Source organism: Penicillium solitum, assembly GCF_028829755.1.
Source record: "Penicillium solitum strain IBT 25940 chromosome Unknown utg000008l_segment0_segment0, whole genome shotgun sequence".
Lineage (NCBI taxonomy): Eukaryota > Fungi > Ascomycota > Eurotiomycetes > Eurotiales > Aspergillaceae > Penicillium > Penicillium solitum.
The window spans coordinates 195,016-214,971 of NW_027072127.1; the positions used below are offsets into that span (position 1 = coordinate 195,016).

A 19,956-nucleotide genomic window follows, 5' to 3' on the forward strand; every position below is an offset into this window, starting at 1 on the left:
GATGCTGAGCATCGTGGACTAGACATCTTGGTTATAGATACCCTTTCTTTTTTCCCAATGTTATGAAATAGCTAGATGATATGAAGATCTGTCTTCCTTCTCTTCTAGCGACTCGCGATCCTTTCTCTTTTTACTTCCAGGCCCATGTGCCATGTATTGGCGGGATAGCACAGGCACAAGGGGTGGATGCAAGATCGATCTACCTCTTATACACCGTGTAGACCAGGCGGCACCCAAGCCCTCGGAGAAGAGCCAGCAAGATTCACTTGAATGCTGTCCAGGTGGGAGGCTTCTTTGCTTTTCGCCTTATGCATAACCTCCACCAATAGTTCTTTCTCGTCGTATGTCACTTTCGGCCTTTGGGCCCTAACCTCCGAGTTGAGGGTGAATGAACCAGAACCTCTCGAGACTGGTCTGTTGCCAGGAACGGAGTCGAGTGGTTTTTAGATAGCAAAAAACTTGGCATGTTGACTTTTCATGGGGTTGTAGCATATCAATGGCTGAGTACCCATCAATACCATTTGGTCCAAGAGAACATTCCAACCATTGCCAGTGACACACAACCTATAAGTGAGCTATTCCAGTAGCTTTCACTCTGTTAAGAATGGCAACTTGATCTATAGTGTCAAGTTGCCCAATGGCAAAAACGTCTGGCAACATTACAATAGATTCACCTTAACCATGTCGGAAGGATGCTGTGATATGAAAATATATAATGAACAAGGTAAAAAAAAAAAAAAGAAGTTATAAATAAACGAAAGGGATGTATTCAAGTTGTGAACATGTATTCCTATAGTAGAAGCCTTAAAGTATATAAATGGGAATTGCGCATGGTGAGAATATGTCCATGTAAAGGCAGCATACGTGCAAATGTCCTTCATCTGCGAGAGGCAACAGGACTGAACTTGAAAGCATAGTGCAAAGGGTCTAGTCATTCTGACAAGACTGCAAGTAAACCGCCAGTTTGATTCGGTTGACGTTTACATGATGTGGACTTGCTAGGGAAGATATAATAGGGGGACATACTAGCCCGATGAAAGAACAATTTGAAGCCCATAAGACAGCGTGTGATACAATAGATTCCTCTGACAATACGAATATGAAGGTATGCATGATACTCTAATGATGATCAACGAGAGAATAGATTGAATCGATAGTCCCATCTCAGTGTGCCAAAACTCGCTGTACAAGGCACCTGAGGAAAGGATTCAACTTATCCAAAAAAAAGTACAAAAAAGCCATGACAGGCTCAATACATACATAGAAAACAGAGTTGGAAATCACAATAAATAAAAACAAACCATTGCGCCCAGTCGGTCCCAGACCCGCTCATTTAACCTCATTCGCATCCGAGAATGGACTTTCTACCCGGTTGGGTGGCGTCCGAGTGGAGTTACGCCCGTCGCTCAAGCCGGAAGCTCGACGTGTGTCGGTTTGGCCATGCGAGGAACCGGTTTCCAGGTTGGCAGTGGATGATGGATTTGTCTCATCTTCGCCCGATGAGGACGTGTCAAATGTGGAAACGTTGTGATTGAACTGGTCGCTGTTTGTGGTTGACGCTGCCCGGCTTGTGTTGTTGCTTTTACTATTCTCAGACAGCTCCTCGATCCGGTCGACAGCGGGTGCGTTGTTGGGTTTCTTGTTCTTCACCGAAGGACCACGCACCATCACTGGTTTGGCAGTTACACTGCGAGCCACACATGAACTGTTGCCCTTGACAGCCTCCGCCCGAGCGAGTTGCGCTGGGGTAATGACCGGCACCGCAGGTGCATCCGCAGGGGTAATCGTGACAGCAACGGGTGAGTCGTCTCCAGGGGCATTTGGCCCGGCTCCTCCGTTGTGGATGCTCACCACGGCTGCACGAGACCGCTGGATCTGTTGCGCAGGCATGGCACTGACGATGGCATCGTTACGGTAGATGGTGGTAGCCACACTGCTGCGCAAAGTGGGAGAGATGCTCTGGTGGCCGGTAGTTGTTGTCCATGACGAGTCACGCAGGTCACCCGGCATAAAGAAGTGTTGATCAGGTGCCGCACCGGGAAGCGGTGGCACAGGAGGCACGAGGGTGGCTGGGGTCTGTGGCGGGGAGCGGTTGGTGACACCAGGAATGTAGGCGATTTGGATGACATTGGAGGCACGGGTTAGAACTGTGGAGGCGATGGATTGGCGTTCACTGCGATTCGCCGCGAATGAACCGTTCTTCTCCGCCTCCTGGCGCTCCAGGCGCTTCTTTCGGATGACGAACCACCACACCAAGAACACAATGAGGGCGATGGCAGCCACACCACCGATAACACCACCGGCAATGGCGCCAGTGTCGCTGCCCCCAGAGTCGGAGGGCTTGGAGCCTGTTGAAATGCACTTTGTGGTTGCACATTCATCACAACTCGGGGCAGTCATGGAACATATTGATCCATCGGGACACGAGGGACAAGCGGGGGATGTGGTTTCACACTGCTTGCAGCGCTTGAAGAGGGAGCGGGCCGGGGAGAAGGCGGAATCCATGGGTTCGAGAAGCATGATGGGCGAGGAATAAAAAACGAGGATATCGATAAAGCCGATCAACGGCAAGGAATGTGCAAGATCAAAAAAAAAAAATCAGGGAAAAAAAGGAGTGTAAGGTGCTCAATCGGCGTCAAGTCGTGAGCGTAAACAGTAGATCATCAAAGCCGAGCCGTTAGGCGTGGCAGGAAACGAGTGTCGTGTGTGAGGTAAAGAGCGAAAGGTGAAGGTTAAGCGATGATCATGGCCTCTGGAATGGTCCAGACACTTGACAGAGATTGTATATCTCAAAGACGGTCGGGATAGGGGGCTTGATTTGTTGACGTTGGCCCGACGCGCGTATCAGAAAAAAATCGACTCACAAACCACACCCGATCGAAAGACCAATGTGGGATGAGAATGGATATAGATGGATGATAGAGAGAAAGATGGAGAGTATGACAAGTCAAAAGAGAAGACGAGGGGGGAAGGATAATTGGGGCCTTTGGTCACGGGCCCGTGAAGGTTCCACGGGTAAGATACGGGGTAGTCAGGTACACAATTGTTTTTGTATCTGGAGATGTAGCAGGGGGATTTGTAGATAGAATATAAGGTATCAAAAAAAGTAACAAAAAAAAATAAAAAAATCTAGGTAAAATCGAGATCGTACAGGCTTTAATATCAAAAATATGCTATCAGATTGTTTCATCCCATGTTCACCTTACTTGGACGTGAGGGAAATAAGTGGACATCTTACTGTACCTGCCCAGGTGCAAGTGGTCTGGACTCTCGGATCATCAATCTTCCAAGATTACGGGAAATTGGCATTTTTCTTTGTCTTGGTTTGTTTGGTTTGTCGAGTTTATCTGGTTTGTCTATTTTGTCTGGTTTGCTTTTATCTCAATAGGGTTAGGGGCTAATTAATCTCTCACATCCTTCACTCGAAGCCACTGAAATCTTATTATTATATTAGGGAATGGGGTAAATCGGGGAAAGGGAAATTAAGGGCCGTATTCGGACTATTTTTTTACCACATGTATACAACATACAACATAGTAACTATAGACTAACTACAGTCAAACCCCCTTAAAATGTAAGGGATCTTCAACGGGGTTTCTCAAGAAGGGTCTTGGCACTTTGGGTTATATAATATACCATGAATAGTTACGACCTCGGGAAGCTGAACATCAGCACAGCCTTCGAACTTAGTTCAAGTTTAACAATAATACATTTGTATATTTAATAGGCTAACCGACTTGGCACTGGACTTGGCACTCGACTTGACACTGGGGCAAAATATACGCTAGACCCTTGGGGTCCACAGGTGATATCTAAAATTATCCATGGTCAGGTGACCTGGGAGTATACAACTTCACACAGGGTAGATAGAATGATAGAATGACCGAATAGAAAAACTTATATAGATATGAGCAGAATTTAGGGGCAAAGGGAAAAATCAAAAGGGACATTTCGGACGAAGACTTTCTATACATCAATGTGCTGGCATTCAAACACCAATAGTGGAGTCCGGCATACCACGCCCCCTAAGTGTTTTAAGCCTTTTAAAATGGGATTGTTGTGCTCTTAAGAATGTGAGAATGAATCCTCTATGTTGTATATCTATGTTGTAAACCGAATTGAACTCTTATATGAGGGGTCTATTCACCAAACCTGGGAATGTTTCACCAGTGGAGCCAGCGCATTAGGTTCGGGTGTTTCAGTCTCCATATATGTACCTAGGTACTCCGTCCTGTTCGTATAAATGAACTGGAGGACTTTCCCAAAACATTAAAGTAAATGCAATATATATAATAGAATGGAAGCGAACGAATCACAAAGGTTAAAAAAAAGTAGGAATTCCTAGCATCTCAGCCTTCGACATGTCAACCAGTCAGGTCTTCTATAGGGCCTCGGGGGCCTCGGTCTATTGTTTTCACCTACCAAGTAGGGATGGAGTATGTATGATAGTTACTATGTAAGTTATAGATGATATAGAATAATAGATTATAAACTACTATGTATGGAGTAGAATCTAAATAATTACTAGTCAAAATGAAAAAAAAAAAAACCAAAAAAGACAAAGGGGAAACTAAACCAGGACGGGGCTAGTAGAAACAGTCTATTTTTGACCTTTTCTAGTCTCACGGTCTCCCTTTTTTTTTGACCCTTTCCGCGCCCCCCTTCTCTTTTCCTTTTCTCTTTGACCCTTGATTCAAAAGATTCGCAATATTCTCTGAAAGAAAAAAAATCATTTCTTCCCCTAGCCCCGGCGGCTTCGATAATTGTTCATAAATGCGCCCTGCTTGAACAGATACCCCTCTCTTGTCAGCTTTGAAACACATCCCTTTTTGAAATTTTGACCTTTGCGACACCATGGCCTACCACGGCTCTGGCTCGCACTCACCGAGCTACGATGATAGTCATCATCTGCAGGATGTGCCACCTTCACAGGTATGTGTGTGGAGAGGCGGTGAACTAGTGGCTAGAGCTGACAGTGTTTTTTTTTTTTTTTGCTCTTAGTATCGCGAGGATGAGGATGCAGCCCGTGGATTATTGTCTCAACAGCAGGGTCCATTTGCGACTCCCTTTGACGACCCCCACTCGCACGGTGCTCCCCAACGTCGAGCTTCTGGGTACAGCTTGACAGAGACCTATGCAGCGGACACCGCCCCTTCGTACCATGACCCATATGAAACTAGCGCCGTCTACTCTGGTCAGGAGGAAACCACTGCGGCAGCCTTTGGGGTCCCCGGCCGAGTTCCATCGCCCTATGCCCGCAGCGAGACCTCATCTACTGAGGCTTGGCGCCAGCGACAGGCTCCCGGGGGCGCCCCTGGTGGTGGTGGCGGTGGTGGCGGTGGTGGCTTGCGCAGATATGCTACCAGGAAGGTCAAGCTAGTGCAGGGTTCCGTTCTGAGTGTGGACTACCCGGTGCCCAGTGCCATCCAGAATGCCATCCAAGCCAAATACCGCAATGATGTGGAAGGCGGAAGCGAGGAGTTCACCCACATGCGATGTACGTGTAGAACAGACGAACATACGGCTATGAGAGAAAAACTAATGAGCCTTTCCTCTTCATAGACACCGCGGCCACTTGTGATCCGAACGAATTTACCCTCCACAATGGTTACAACCTACGGCCCGCAATGTACAACCGTCATACGGAGCTGCTCATTGCGATTACCTACTACAACGAGGATAAGAACCTCACGGCCCGCACTTTGCACGGTGTGATGCAGAACATTCGCGACATTGTCAACCTGAAGAAATCGGAGTTCTGGAACAAGGGTGGACCCGCATGGCAGAAGATTGTCGTGGCGCTGGTGTTTGACGGTATTGATCCTTGCGACAAGGATACTCTTGACGTTCTTGCGACCGTCGGTATCTACCAAGATGGTGTTATGAAGCGTGACGTTGACGGCAAGGAGACTTTGGCTCATATTGTAAGTTGGCATTCCCGGATGGGGCTCCAGAGGAGATAAGCGCTAACAAAGTGTTCCAGTTCGAGTATACGACTCAGCTTTCGGTCACGCCAAGTCAGCAACTCATTCGGCCCACGGACGATGGCCCAAGCACACTACCACCAGTGCAAATGATGTTCTGCTTGAAACAAAAGAACAGCAAGAAGATTAATTCCCATCGTTGGCTCTTCAACGCTTTTGGTCGCATCTTGAACCCCGAGGTCTGTATCCTTCTGGATGCCGGTACCAAACCTGGCCCTAAGTCCTTGTTATACCTCTGGGAGGCATTCTATAACGATAAGGATCTTGGCGGTGCCTGTGGTGAAATTCACGCTATGTTGGGTAAGGGATGGCGGAACTTGATTAACCCTCTCGTGGCTGCCCAGAACTTCGAGTACAAGATCAGTAACATCTTGGATAAGCCTCTTGAGAGTTCATTCGGTTACGTTAGTGTCTTGCCCGGTGCATTCTCGGCCTATCGATTCCGTGCAATCATGGGTCGCCCCCTTGAACAATATTTCCACGGTGATCACACGCTTTCTAAACAGCTTGGAAAGAAGGGTATTGAGGGTATGAACATTTTCAAGAAGAACATGTTCTTGGCCGAGGATCGAATTCTCTGTTTCGAGCTGGTCGCTAAGGCAGGCTCCAAGTGGCACTTGTCTTACGTCAAAGCCTCCAAGGGTGAAACCGATGTGCCCGAAGGTGCCGCCGAGTTTATCTCTCAGCGTCGCCGTTGGCTCAACGGTTCTTTTGCAGCAGGAATTTACTCGCTGATGCACTTTGGCCGCATGTACAAGAGTGGTCACAACATTATTCGCATGTTCTTCCTCCACATCCAGATGTTGTATAACATTTTCAACACTTTGCTCACCTGGTTCTCGCTCGCTTCGTACTGGCTGACCACCACTGTCATCATTGACCTTGTCGGTACTCCAAGCAACAGCAACGGACACACTGCTTTCCCCTTCGGCAAGACGGCCACGCCCATTATCAACACGATTGTGAAATACGGATACCTCGCTTTCCTATTGCTGCAGTTCATTCTCGCTCTCGGTAACAGACCTAAGGGTTCCAAGTTCTCCTACCTCGCCTCGTTCGTGGTCTTTGGTATCATTCAGGTTTACATTGTGGTCGATTCGCTCTATCTGGTCGTTCGTGCGTTCAGCAGCGGCGCGCCCATGGACTTTGTTACGGACAAAGGCTTGAAAGCCTTCCTTGACTCTTTCTTTGGGTCGACGGGTGCTGGTATCATTATCATCGCCTTGGCTGCCACATTCGGTCTTTACTTCGTTGCGTCGTTCATGTACGCCGACCCATGGCACATGTTCACCTCCTTCCCTGCCTACATGGTTGTCCAGTCGTCCTACATCAACATTCTGAACGTCTACGCCTTCAGCAACTGGCATGATGTCTCCTGGGGTACCAAGGGTTCCGACAAGGCCGATGCATTGCCGTCAGCTACGACTACAAAGGACGAGGGTAGTAAAGATGCAGTAATAGAAGAAATTGACAAGCCCCAAGCGGATATCGACAGCCAGTTCGAGGCAACCGTGAAGCGTGCGCTCACTCCATTCGTTGCCCCCGTGGAACACGACGAAAAGTCTCTGGAGGACTCCTACAAGAGTTTCCGTACTCGACTTGTCACCTTTTGGATCTTCAGTAACGCAATCTTGGCAGTCTGCATCACCAGCGAGTCCGTCGATAAGTTCGGCTTCTCAGTGAGTTTCCACCGTCTCTTCTCCACCTTGCTATTGGACCACCAACTAATATGATCGTAGAATACCGCCACCACCCGTACAGCACGTTTCTTCCAGGCCCTCTTGTGGTCCAACGCCGCGGTGGCATTGTTCCGTTTCATTGGATGCTGTTGGTTCCTGGGTCGCACTGGCATCAAGTGCTGCTTCGCACGCCGGTAGTTCGATTTCCGGAGAGCACAAAATGTGTACCCTTTTTTCATGACATTCCCCTAACACATTTTTCTCTTCTCTTCTTTTTCTTCTTTTCCATACCGTGATCTGTATTCTACCTAAAGATGCCCAATTCTGTTCTCTTTTTGATTTTGTAATGCCAGCCAGTCGGTATTTGCGCGGTTTTACCCCTTGACGGTCACTGTGATCTTTTTTTTGTCGGACCAGCCATGCACCGGGATCGCATTCGGAGCGCTATGATGATGTACTTCATATTCAATTTACCCTTTTTTTTTTGTCTTCGGGATTTTAATACTGAGTAGAGAGAGATATATATATGTATACCCTAGAAGTAAGAGTTCCCGAGGCCAAGTACGTCAAGTGGAAGGCGGAGAGGCGATAAAGGACGATTGCTGATCTGAGACCCCCGCAAGCACAAGGCTATCCTTCACTCTTACCGTTGTCACCGTTGTCACCCGTTGCTCTCACCCTTTATAGCTCTGCATCTCCTTTCTGTCTCTCTTTTCTTATCTGACATCCCTACGGTGGTTGCCTCTCCATAAACCTACTTCGCTCCCCCCAAACCCGTCCGTTCCACCAGGTGGGGTGGTGAACTCCCAGCCAAAATGTTGAAAATCTGGTCGATGGTAGGCTTTATTTGGGTCCTACAGAAACACTGAACTATGATTAACACTCTGTATAGAAACAAAAGCAGCAGGAGGCTGAGAATGCCGAAGGTGCTGCAGGCAAGAAGAAAAAGAAGGTCACCGCGGCGCAATTACGCGTGCAACGAGGTGAGTGATTCTCCCGTGGTGGACAGTATAACTCTCACTGGTTGCTTACTGGATTGTTATATGGCTCTCTAACCTCTTTTCTCTTTAGACCTCCAGGAACTCACCCTCGGCAGCACGATGAAAATGTCGTTCCCGAACCCCGATGACATCCTTAACTTCACCTTGACCATCGAGCCGGACGAGGGCATGTATAAGGGTGGTGTCTTCAACTTTAGCTTCGCCGTCAACCAGAACTTCCCCCATGATCCTCCCAAAGTTAAATGCACTCAGAAGATCTACCATCCCAATATCGACCTGGAGGGCAACGTTTGCTTAAACATTCTACGAGAGGACTGGAAGCCTGTGTTGAATCTGAATGCTGTCATTGTGGGCATGCAGGTCCGTTGATCTATTTCTTTTAACTGGTCATTACTTTCGCTGACGGGTTATTCCACAGTTCCTTTTCCTCGAGCCAAACGCGTCCGACCCTCTCAACAAGGACGCCGCGGAAGATCTTCGCGCCACTCGTGATGCCTTCAAGAAGAACGTACGCAACTCCATGGCTGGCGGGTCCGTCCGAGGCATATCATTTGAGCGAGTGCTACGGTGAACGACAGCTAGGGCTTCACACTTGCAGTTTTTTTCCCATCGGTTCCCGTATCCGGACTTCGCCCCATACCCCACGGCGATGAGCAGGTACGGAATGATGATCTATGGCTTTACACATGGCGGAGACATGGTTCGGCAATCCCATTGGGGGTGCGCTGGTGTTTCCACGTACATATATCCGGCGTAATTAGCGTTTGAACACAATAGATCCAATTCGCTCATTCGATTGGTTCAGGCGTAGGGGTCAAGTATATCGATTTGCGTGTTCGAGCGGTACTACGTAGCATGGCCTGCGATGGCGATGACCAGAAAGAGCAAAGTCCAAAATCAAAACGGTTGGTTCCAAAATCAAAACGGTTGGTTGTCCACAGGCGTATATGTACAATCGATCTCAAATCAAACCACCCACTCGTACACACCCGTCGATCCAACCAAGCCCGGAGGTGATATCGAGACATGTGCTTCCATCACGGGGCGACTTTCTAGATAACGCTTTGACAAAGAAAAGAACTGGCGCCGAACGGGCGGAAAGGAGACGATCGAGAGGTGATCAGGGTTGATCGATTTAACCCCGCTGGGCAGCACGCTCAGCCTCGAGGCGGGCGTAGTAGGTATCGCGCTCACGCACGCGGGGGAGGTGGTAGCCTGTAGGACAAACATATGATTAGATTTCAAGACATCAATCGCGTGGGGTTGGCGCAGCCGGGGTATGATCTACTTACCGTACCACCAGAGGTAACCGAAGGTAGTACCGAAGCCTAGTGGATGAGATACCCTGATCAGCAACTGTTTCACTTGTTGATCTCATCCCAGCCATCTCTCTTGGTGTTTATATTTCATGTGGTCGCTACCCGAAAGGTCGCGATATCCAAATTGTCGTTTGATCATGCCACTCGATCCGGATCACAACTTACCGAAAGCGGTGCTCAGGTCCAGGACAAGACCACGGCGGAGCATCTGTAGACAAATATACCATGTCAGTAAACCATTGCGAACATCTCAATTGACCTGATCAACCCGCTCGGGTTAACCCGGCCTTCAACGGAAGGGGCACGTACGCCGGTAATGGGGGGAATAGCGGCGGGCATTGTGACGAATAAGTTGCGTCAATCGATGCTTGAGCAAAAGCAATATGGGTTGCGGACAGCTTGAAACCTGCCTCGGACGTTGGTGGGGAGAGGAGAGGGGGGGTAAGAAGGAAGGCTGATTTGTGAGGTGAAGTTGAAGCTTCGGAGCGGACTAAGCGAGCCGCCGGATTGGTCGGTCTTGCTATGAGAGCGAATGATGGCATGTTCACCATTCCCTTGCTATTTTAGGGCTGCAAAATACGATCACAGATTTATTATCTTGTAATTTTTTTATATACTGAATCATTTATCCGAATGAATGAATATTTCGCCCACTAGCACTATCTATGTGAATATCAATAGCAAAGGGTTACAGCAACCAAAGGAAGCCCTCGAGATGGAGGATATGTGAGATGAACGAAGCCTAGCTTGGTGGCAGTATTTGCTCGTCTGATATTGGTCCTACTTCATCTACTCAAAAGTCCAAAACAACATTTGAAGTCATTCCCATTGCTTCCTCCTATGAGTCCCCGATGGTCTATGACAGCTGCTCATCTACTCACCGCCCTCATCACGTGACCAACTTGATAACATTCTGTGCTTCCGAGAGGTTTGGAGGGTTTGCTTACTCTCCGTGCCTGAGGCCACAACTTATTGGTGCCTCAGGCGCTACATTCCTAGTACTGGAGCAAGTACCTGGTAGCGAGTGCTTACTACTACTTGCTAGTTAGTAAGCACTCAGGGGTTTTATTGGAGGCCAAGCCCATGCTTGGCGCTGATGTAATACATTCTGCATTTAGCTAGTAATTAGTACTACCCAATGGAAACCATGCGATCCTAACAGAATCTCATCTGGTAGCATGTCTTGCTAAGGCCTTACCTCCTACGGTAAGCCGGAGGGAGGCAGCGGCATCCCCATAAGAGACCGCGCCTCCTCACCGGTTCCTGGGACCAACAAGTGTACCCAGGAAGCCAGGCAGCAGGCGAGGGCTTCGAGCAAGCCCCTGCTGCAAGGAATTTTCGATCCAGGGACCACGAAGCAGTGTGCGGTGGACCGCTCGTTAAGCCGGTACCAAGAACTTGCTGGCGGCGGTACACCAAGGGAAACGCTGCGAGAGGTCAAGGATCCGTATCCTTAGGGGCGAAGTGGGGGCCCCCAAGAAGCAGAGGCAGTTGGAAGAAGTCAGAGTAAGAAAGCCTCTGACAAGGAAGATACCGACTCGCCGAAACCCCAATTGGTCACTTGCCGCAATGGAAAATCAACCTTTTGAAGAGGAACAGCAGTTCCAGCAAGCGGAGGCAATGCCGCCGACAAGTCAGGCGGAGACGCCGGCAACGTTTAGGGCTCACCTGCCGCTATATATGCAGAGAGCCTTCGACCACTTGCCAGAACCGCTGCAAAGGATGGCCATCTTCCAGCAAGTAACCACCAACCCAGAGATGATGGCGGTGCAATACGAAGCCATCGTCATGATGTCTACAACGTATGGCCCGGGCCTCGGCCAGAGCCCGGGGGCCACAGGGCCAAAGTCCGGCCCTCACCCAGCGGAGATTGCTGGCCGCCTGAAGGACTTAGGTCAGCCGGCCAAGTACCAAGGCAACCAGAAAAGCAACGCTGCCAATCACTGGTTGTATGACGTCGATGACTACTTTATGCGCCGCCAAATGGTGAGCGGCCGAAGCGATGACGACGCGTACAAGCTGGCCTTCGCCGCGGGCTTGCTAACAGGAGACGCTCAGGTGAAGTGGAGAACGACCAACCAGCAGGTAGATGCGGGACTTGGAGAACGGATCACCACTTGGGCGGATTTCAAGGCTTGGATCCGGACTAAGTTCGAGCCAAAGACGGCAGAGTCGGACCGCTTGCGCGAGTACACGCACAAGCAACAGGGAAACGACTCCCTGTCTACGTACCACGCTGCCTTGTTGGAGCTGTCTCGCAACTTGTCGGAAAGCCCCTCGGAAAGAGGGTATATCCTGCAACTGGTATCGGGCCTGAACTCAACTCTCAGGGCAGAGTGGTTCAGGCAGCAGGGCCGACCTGAAGCAAATGCCGAGGAAGCAGTCAATCTCTTGCTAGAGCTCGAACGGAGTACCCAGGAAGCGTCTGGGTATGGCCGTCCCATACGGCATATTAAGGCCGGCCGGGCTCCCGCAAGCCCTGACGCCATGGACCTATCTGCCATGCAGGACACAAGGACTTGCTTCAAGTGTGGTAAGCCCGGACATCTCAAGAGAAACTGCAAGGTGAAGGGAAAAGGGCAGGGTCAGCAAGCTTAGGCGAGCTTGCTGACCCTCTCCCCAAGCCCCGCCGCCCCGACAAGCAGGGTACCGGGCTTAGCCAGGATGGAAGAGAGCGGGATACCCCGCGGGCTGTGATGAGGCTGAACGCCCTCGGAGAACATCTCAACTTCTTCGACGGCTCACTCTCTCGGCCCACGGCAACCGGACCCTCTGTCACTTGTCGTATGTTGTTAGACTGCGGGGCAAGCCACACGTTTGTATCGTTGAAGACTGCCCGGCGTCTAGGCGGCAAGTGGAAGAAGCGCGTGCCGTTGCCGGTGTCGCTGCCGAACGGCGAGACCCTACACACTCAGGGTACAATGGACCTGGAGATTCGCTTAGGCAAGTGGGCCGGCACAAAAAGGGTGTGGGCAGTCGACATTGAGGGGTACGATGTAGTGCTCGGTAACGACTTCCTATGCACGCACGACCCGAAGGTTAGCTTCCCGACAAGAAGAATGTGGCTCACTGACCATAAAGGAGAACACGAAGTACACGCGGTGGATGGCCGAGTACTGGATAGAGAAGAGAAAGGGACGTTGAACTTGCTATCAAAGAAGGACGTTCGACGAGCCCTGAAAAATAAGAATACCGAGTACGCGGTTTTCTACGCCGCGAAGAGCGAGGACAGTGACCAGTCCACCGAGGACCCTCGCCTAGCGAAGTTGCTCAAAAAGTACGCGGATGTCTTCGCCGACGACTTGCCAACAGACCTGCCCCCCAAGCGGAACATTGTTCACCACATCGACACAGGCACGGCTGACCCAGTGAACGTCAACGCATACCCCCTATCCCACGAGAAGCTCGAAGAGCTGAGGAAGCAAGTGAAAGACTTGCTGGATAGAGGGTTGATCCAGGTGTCAGCGAGCCCCTGGGGCTTCCCGGTGGTCTTCGTCAAGAAGCCGGGAGGGGAATGGAGAATGTGTATCGACTACCGAGGCCTTAACGAACTCACTGCCAAGAACGGGTACCCCATTCCAAGAATCCAGGACTTGTTGGACATCGTCGGCCAAGCCAGATACCTGTCGAAGATTGACTTGGTGGCTGGGTATTGGCAGGTTCGGATGGCAGAGGAAGCGACACCGAAGACGGCATTCAACACGATATGGGGGAAGTATGAGTGGAAAGCGATGCCTTTCGGACTCTGCAATGCGCCGGCCACTTTCCAGACCTTGATGAATGAGACACTCCGCCCCTACCTGGGCAAGTCGGTAGTGGTATACCTGGACGATATCTTAGTATACTCGAGGACACTGGAAGAGCATTATACTCACTTGGAGGAAGTCCTGCAGTGCTTACGCGAGCAGAAGCTCTTTGCCAAACCGAAAAAGTGCGTATTCGTCACCAAGGAGCTCGAATTCTGTGGCCACGTTATCGGAGACGGCAAGGTCCATGCCGTTACAATGAAACTGGACGTCATCAAGGAGTGGCCACGGCCAACAAACGTCAACGAAGTCCGCCGCTTCCTAGGTTTAGCCACCTACTACCGACGCTTCGTCAAAGACTTCGCGAAGATAGCGGTGGCTCTGCACAACCTAACCAAGGAGGCCGACGAAGAACTGCGTAAGCAGAAGTTTAGACCTATCACTTGGACCGAGCAATGTGAAGTGGCTTTCATACGCTTGAAGGAGGCGCTTGTCAACGCCCCGGTACTTGTCCAACCCGACCGGGCCAAGCCATTCACTATAGAGACCGACGCCTCCGAATGGGCGATCGGCTTCGTGCTCTGCCAAGTGGGGGATGACGGGAAGATGCACCCCGTCGCCTTCGACGGCCGCAAGTTGAAAGGTGCAGAGTTGAACTACCCAGTCCACGAGAAAGAGCTTCTCGCGATCAAGGAAGCTCTCCGGACTTGGGATAGGTACTTGGAGAATGGAACAAGAACCACTATCATTACCGACCACGAAGGCCTCCAATACCTCACCACCACGCGAGCATATAGTAAGAGACTTGCTCGCTGGATCGACGAGTTCCAGGCATACGACCTCGAGCTTCGGTACCGGAAAGGAGAAGAAGCGGTCGTCCCCGACGCCATTAGCCGGCGCCCTGACTTTCTCGGAGAGGGACCAGCTAATGTGGCCCAGGGAGCACCCACTTGGGGGAGATTGAACTTGATGAAAAAGGTGGGCGGATTCGACGAAGTGGAATGGTACGCCGCTACCATCCAATACTTGTCGGCCGGCAGCTTGCCGGACGATAAGTCACTCCGCCGAGAAGTTATGCGTTGGGCAGGCAAGCTAGCGATACACGAGTCGCCCTTGCCGACGGCCGCAACGCAGGAGGAGAATACCAGACTAACTTACCTACATGGGGACGGATCCTCCGCCCCATACCTAGAGCCACCCTTCCGGAAGGACTTTCTGGATAGGATGCATAGGGAATATGGACACTTGGGCCACCCAGGACTGCGTGGAGTGCTCCGCACCCGCGCTTGGTGGCCCGGCATACGGCAGGATACGGAAGAGGTGGTGCACCTCTGTCCGAATTGCCAAGTGTCAAGATCGAGAAACGAGAGCTTCGAGCGAGAGGCATCTCAGTACCTAGCAAGCGCAGGTATCAAACCATTTGAAAGGTGGGGGATCGACCTCATCGGCTTGCTGCCCACGACACCAAGCGGCAACCGGTGGATCATCACGGCGATCGACTACGCCACCGGTTGGCCACTTGCGAAGGCCTTGCCAGAAGCGACAGAGGAAGCTGTCGCTGAGTTCCTCCACGACGACATTTTCACGGTATACGGTGCACCTGCGGAGTTCCTGACAGATAATGGCGCCAACTTGCTCGCCACCTCCGTGCAGTACTTCATCAAGTTGATCAACGCGAAGCACCGGACGACCACGCCATACCACCCGCGGACGAACGGGAAGGTGGAGAACCTCAACGGCTTGCTGGGACGGATACTCACGAAGTATTGCATGGGTAAGCCTACCAGAGTATGGGACCTGTACTTGGCACAAGCCCTATTCGCCACAAGGGTGAGGGAACATGCCACGTCGGGCAAGAGTCCCTTCTACTTGGTATACGGAACCCATCCACGCTTGCCGGGGGACACCGAGCCGGTGACCTCTGCTCGAGACCCAGCGGAGCTAGACAGCAAGATCATGGCCGTCAATCACGCAAGAGCCGAGGCCAACGAGAAGTTGTTGTACAAAGCCATCCGGGCGCAGAAAATTCACGACGAGAAAGTAACCACTTGCCCACTGCAACCGGGCAAGTGGGTATTGGTCCGGAATGAGGCAAAGCAGAAGTTCGAATCACAATGGTTCGGGCCGTATAAGATTCTGAAAGCTCACCCACTCGGCACGTATGCACTCGCTGAGCCGGGTGGCCGGGTGCTGAGGAACTTGGTGAACGGTCGCCGCCTTGTCGACGCCTTCGTCGATAACCCCAACCAGTTGTGGACGTCGTCGGGCGGTAAGCATCGGCTTCGGCGAGAAGGTGTAGACATTCGCCATCCACTTGACGGAGGCGAAGTGATCGATAGGGACTCCGACGAACCGCCTAGCTACCATGAATTAGCCACGATTTCCCGGGCTGAATGGGACACATTGGAGCGTTCAGGGGTACGCTCACGCTTGGTGGGAAGGGAAGAAGCACTTCGACATATCGCAGCGAAAGCGAGGAAGCAACCGCTAGCCGCTAAAGCGACGAAAAGAACGGCACCTGCGCCGGAAGCAAAGGATATGGCACACGCGCCGGATGAAACATGGCCGCAAGCGGCTAGGATACCCACTCAACAACAAGTGGAAGAGACCCAGAGGAACGGTCTAGAACACACAGCCCCTACCCACAGAGAGGTAGAGGAGGACTATCCGCCCACTCAGGAAGAAGTGGAGGAGTACCGGCAAGTAGACCGGAGGACTACCCAGGAAGAGGTAGAAGAGTCCCAACAAGTGGACTGGATACCTACCCAGGAAGAGGTAGAAGAGGTTCCACGAGAGAACCTAGAGAGCGACGACACCGCTGAAAAGGATGGCCAAGGAGATCAGCAGATGGAGGACGCTCCGACAATGCAACAAGCATCTCCATACCTTTTCCGCAGGCCGCGTCGATACGCAATGGATTCACAATAAGTGAAGGTTCCGCTGCCGCAACAAGTACGCGAGCAAGCGAAGACTCCCGCAATACTACGAAGAACAATCTACAAGGGACTACGAAGAAGTCATTGATTAGAACAAGTGTTTTGTATTCGGCAAGTACTACTTAGAGGTCAACAAACTAGACGTCAGCAACATGTTCAGCCCAAACAGCATCCACCTCCTCTTCACCAACAGCCCGCTCCATCGCTTCCTGACCACGAAGTGACTCCAACCCACGCAAATCCCGACGAACAAGATCAACATTTACCTGCATCTGCGCTATCTCCTCCGTCAAACGACGCTCCATCTGCAACCGTACATGGGGGGGGGCTTCAAAAAGTTCACGGGTAAGTACACTGCGCCAACGGGGGGTAATAGGTTCACTTTCCTGCAACACTTCCTCACGAGACTCAACACGGGGGCGAAGGGGCAAGTCGGGGGCGGAGGGGGAGGTACGGGGACGTTTGCGGGACGACAAGCGGTTAGACACAGAGTTGAAGAAGCGGGAAGCAGCAGAACGAGGGGCAGAGGGAGGAGCGGAGGAAGGGGTAGTGGGCTGGGCGGGGGACTTACTAGTGGGAGTGACCGCTGGGTACTGGAACTCGGGGGAGTGCACACGAAGCGCGTCCAGTGCCCAGGCAGGGGTGTCAACGCGCAAGGAGCAAGCACGAGCCACACCTGCGAAGTGACAACACATGCAGGAACCCAGGCTGACCACAGTGCTCTTGCTCGGGCTTTCACGGAAAGCTACGACCCGGCAAGAAGCAAAGCAGCCAGCACTGCGTCGGCACCGAGTACACTCCTCCCCGGAGGGAGCAGCGACACCGATGCACTGGCCAATGACGGCCACCTGATGGTTGTGGGATGTAACCGCGCGAAGCTGGAAAACTCCATCAGCTTGGGGCCAATCCACTTCACCTCCGATCCTCTCCCACTCCTCCTGCAACGCGGCCAACATACCTCTCACTTCCTCAGGTAGAACCGGTTGCAGGGCATCATCGAGGCCCGTAGGCAACTCGGTGGCATCCTCAGCGTCAAGATTGACGAAGCGAGGGGAGGGAGACGGGCCGGCTAAAGAAAGTTAGCAAGTGGGGCAACAAGCGAGGATGGGGGAGGGATGAGACTTACCAGAAGACTGCGAGGCTCCCGCAGAGGAGGTCTCCATGTCAGGCGAGTCTTGCGGCACCGACAAAGGAGACGAAGCGCCAAGCGACCGGAGGTCCATGGTGTTTCCCTCTGAGTTCTCATCTGGCACGGCGAGAGGGTCAGGCGAGGGACCAGCCGGTGAATTCACGGCTGGGAACGACATTGTTACTGTGACAAAGTGACGTGTTAGTACCTGACAAGAACGACAACAAGCGAGACACGGGATAGATCACTTACCAACAAGTTGTTCAATGTCGTCAAAGAGTGGAATAGGAAGCAAGACTGGGGAGAAAAGAGGAGAAGAAATATTTGAGGGGAAAAGATGGGGGTATTCATACTCAGAAGGCTTGCTTGCCTACAATGCCTAAGCGAGCAAGAACAAAGGATTGATTGTTTGCTTAGAATACCCGAGCAAGCAAGAACAAAGGAGACAAAGTGAGGCCACACAAAGGAGCCTTTTCACTGCCTACCGGGCAAGTCTTTGTCGGCCTTTGTTGGATCTCTCATCTTGCTGGGTCTTTTTATACTGCCTATTCGGGAAGTCTGGATAGCTTCATTTTTGCAGCTTCCGGGGCGGTAAGCTAGATCTGGTGGGGAGGGATGTGCTTCCGAGAGGTTTGGAGGGTTTGCTTACTCTCCGTGCCTGAGGCCACAACTTATTGGTGCCTCAGGCGCTACATTCCTAGTACTGGAGCAAGTACCTGGTAGCGAGTGCTTACTACTACTTGCTAGTTAGTAAGCACTCAGGGGTTTTATTGGAGGCCAAGCCCATGCTTGGCGCTGATGTAATACATTCTGCATTTAGCTAGTAATTAGTACTACCCAATGGAAACCATGCGATCCTAACAGAATCTCAATTCATTGCCTGGTCGGGACGACTACTTCTTGATCAGATCAATACAATGGCCATGGCGACATCGGGCGTCCATATTAAACGACCTTCTCCATCCATCGACGAGAATAATCCAAAGCGGATAAAGCGCCACTATCACCATCACCATCGTTTACAGGAGCCCGTGGTTCTCCCATCCACCTCCGAGCCGGTCGTGCAAGATGACACCCATCTCGACCAATTGATGAATCGTGCAGTCGGCCAGACTTTGAAGGACTCGGGGTTCGAGTTGGCCGATCCAGCTGCACTGTCGAGTCTCTGCAGTGCTACTGAGGAGTGTATGTGACCTGGTATTGCATCCATTTTGAAGCTTGAATTGACGGGTTGCGCCTACAATCTCTAGACATGCTACGACTATCCACATTCATCCGTCAGTCCATGCTATCTGCACGACGCGTTCAACCAATCCCGCAGGATTTTGATCACGCTCTGAAGCGTTTCCGCCTCAATCCTGATGATCTTCTCCCTCATCTCAAATCAGCGCCCTCAGACAAACCCACGCCAACACTATTACCATCTCCCCCACCAGAGAATGAAATATCCAAATCTCTTCCATTTCTTACGGCTCTGAGCAGCGAAGACGACCGCGCAAATCGTCCCTACATCCCCAAACATTTCCCGAGCTTCCCTAGCAAACACACCTATTCTGCCACCGCAGTTTTCATTGGACGAGACAACGACCCGCGCAAGATTCGGGAACGCGCCGCAGAGGATGGCCGGCATGGCGAAGAAGCTTTGCGCAAATTAGCGAGTGCCGCATTCCGCGACAACCAGACGGGCTCGACTGGCCGCGATAAGAAACTCTGGGGTCGGAGAACGGACAGCATGGAAAGCATGTTCGAAAAGACGATCAAGGGACTATCCAAAAAGCACGGCAAGGAATCCCACGGTACATTCCCCAGTTCAGCCATGGATATTGATTCGGGACACCCGGCGGATGCCGACAAGTCCCGGCTCAAGCTCTCGTGGAATATGGAGTTGGGCCCCATTGTCAACTGTGAGCGAGATCTCTGGCGCCAGACAAGCTCGAATGCACGGCGAGGAGAGGAGAAGACTCCAAAGCCTCCAGCAAGTATCGAGCCAGCGGATGTCATGATTAACATGTAAATTACAAAGGCATAAGGCCCACCGGCGTTGTTTTTCTTTTTCTCCCACGATTATGGGCTGGCGCTTGTGTTTTAGTTCAGGAGCATGACCTGAGGAGATACCCCATGGCAGTCATAAGCATTATTCGGAATGCAACTTTTATTCTTGA

At 51.4% G+C, this 19,956-nt stretch overlaps 5 protein-coding genes across 5 annotated transcripts; 3 read left to right on the forward strand and 2 right to left on the reverse strand.

The window, feature by feature from the left end:
- Positions 1-1,329: 1,329 nt before the first annotated feature.
- N7455_009327 (uncharacterized protein) lies at positions 1,330-2,520 on the reverse strand (the record flags this gene model as incomplete). Its single annotated transcript, XM_040955785.2, has 1 exon — positions 1,330-2,520. One exon carries the CDS (start codon positions 2,518-2,520, stop codon positions 1,330-1,332), a length of 1,191 nt encoding a protein of 396 aa, XP_040813749.2.
- Positions 2,521-4,854: 2,334 nt separating this feature from the next.
- On the forward strand, positions 4,855-7,861 carry chsG (chitin synthase class III; the record flags this gene model as incomplete). Its single annotated transcript, XM_040955775.2, has 5 exons — positions 4,855-4,932; positions 5,002-5,497; positions 5,563-5,924; positions 5,984-7,663; positions 7,724-7,861. The coding sequence occupies 5 exons, from the start codon at positions 4,855-4,857 to the stop codon at positions 7,859-7,861; spliced, it is 2,754 nt and encodes a 917-aa protein (XP_040813751.2).
- A 617-nt stretch (positions 7,862-8,478) lies between these two features.
- N7455_009329 (NEDD8-conjugating protein UBC12) lies at positions 8,479-9,235 on the forward strand (the record flags this gene model as incomplete). The annotated part of the gene is made up of 4 exons (XM_040955911.2): positions 8,479-8,499; positions 8,556-8,646; positions 8,735-9,024; positions 9,083-9,235. The coding sequence occupies 4 exons, from the start codon at positions 8,479-8,481 to the stop codon at positions 9,233-9,235; spliced, it is 555 nt and encodes a 184-aa protein (XP_040813670.1).
- A 335-nt stretch (positions 9,236-9,570) lies between these two features.
- N7455_009330 (cytochrome c oxidase subunit VIIa) lies at positions 9,571-10,455 on the reverse strand. The gene is made up of 4 exons (XM_040955828.2): positions 10,293-10,455; positions 10,149-10,191; positions 9,957-9,992; positions 9,571-9,879 (listed from the first exon to the last, which is right to left on the reverse strand). The coding sequence occupies exons 1-4, from the start codon at positions 10,320-10,322 to the stop codon at positions 9,800-9,802; spliced, it is 189 nt and encodes a 62-aa protein (XP_040813696.1). The 5' UTR covers positions 10,323-10,455; the 3' UTR covers positions 9,571-9,799.
- Positions 10,456-18,641: 8,186 nt separating this feature from the next.
- On the forward strand, positions 18,642-19,941 carry N7455_009331 (TBP-associated factor 8 family protein). The gene is made up of 2 exons (XM_040955793.2): positions 18,642-18,979; positions 19,045-19,941. Exons 1-2 carry the CDS (start codon positions 18,712-18,714, stop codon positions 19,806-19,808), a joined length of 1,032 nt encoding a protein of 343 aa, XP_040813669.2. The 5' UTR covers positions 18,642-18,711; the 3' UTR covers positions 19,809-19,941.
- Positions 19,942-19,956: the final 15 nt, after the last annotated feature.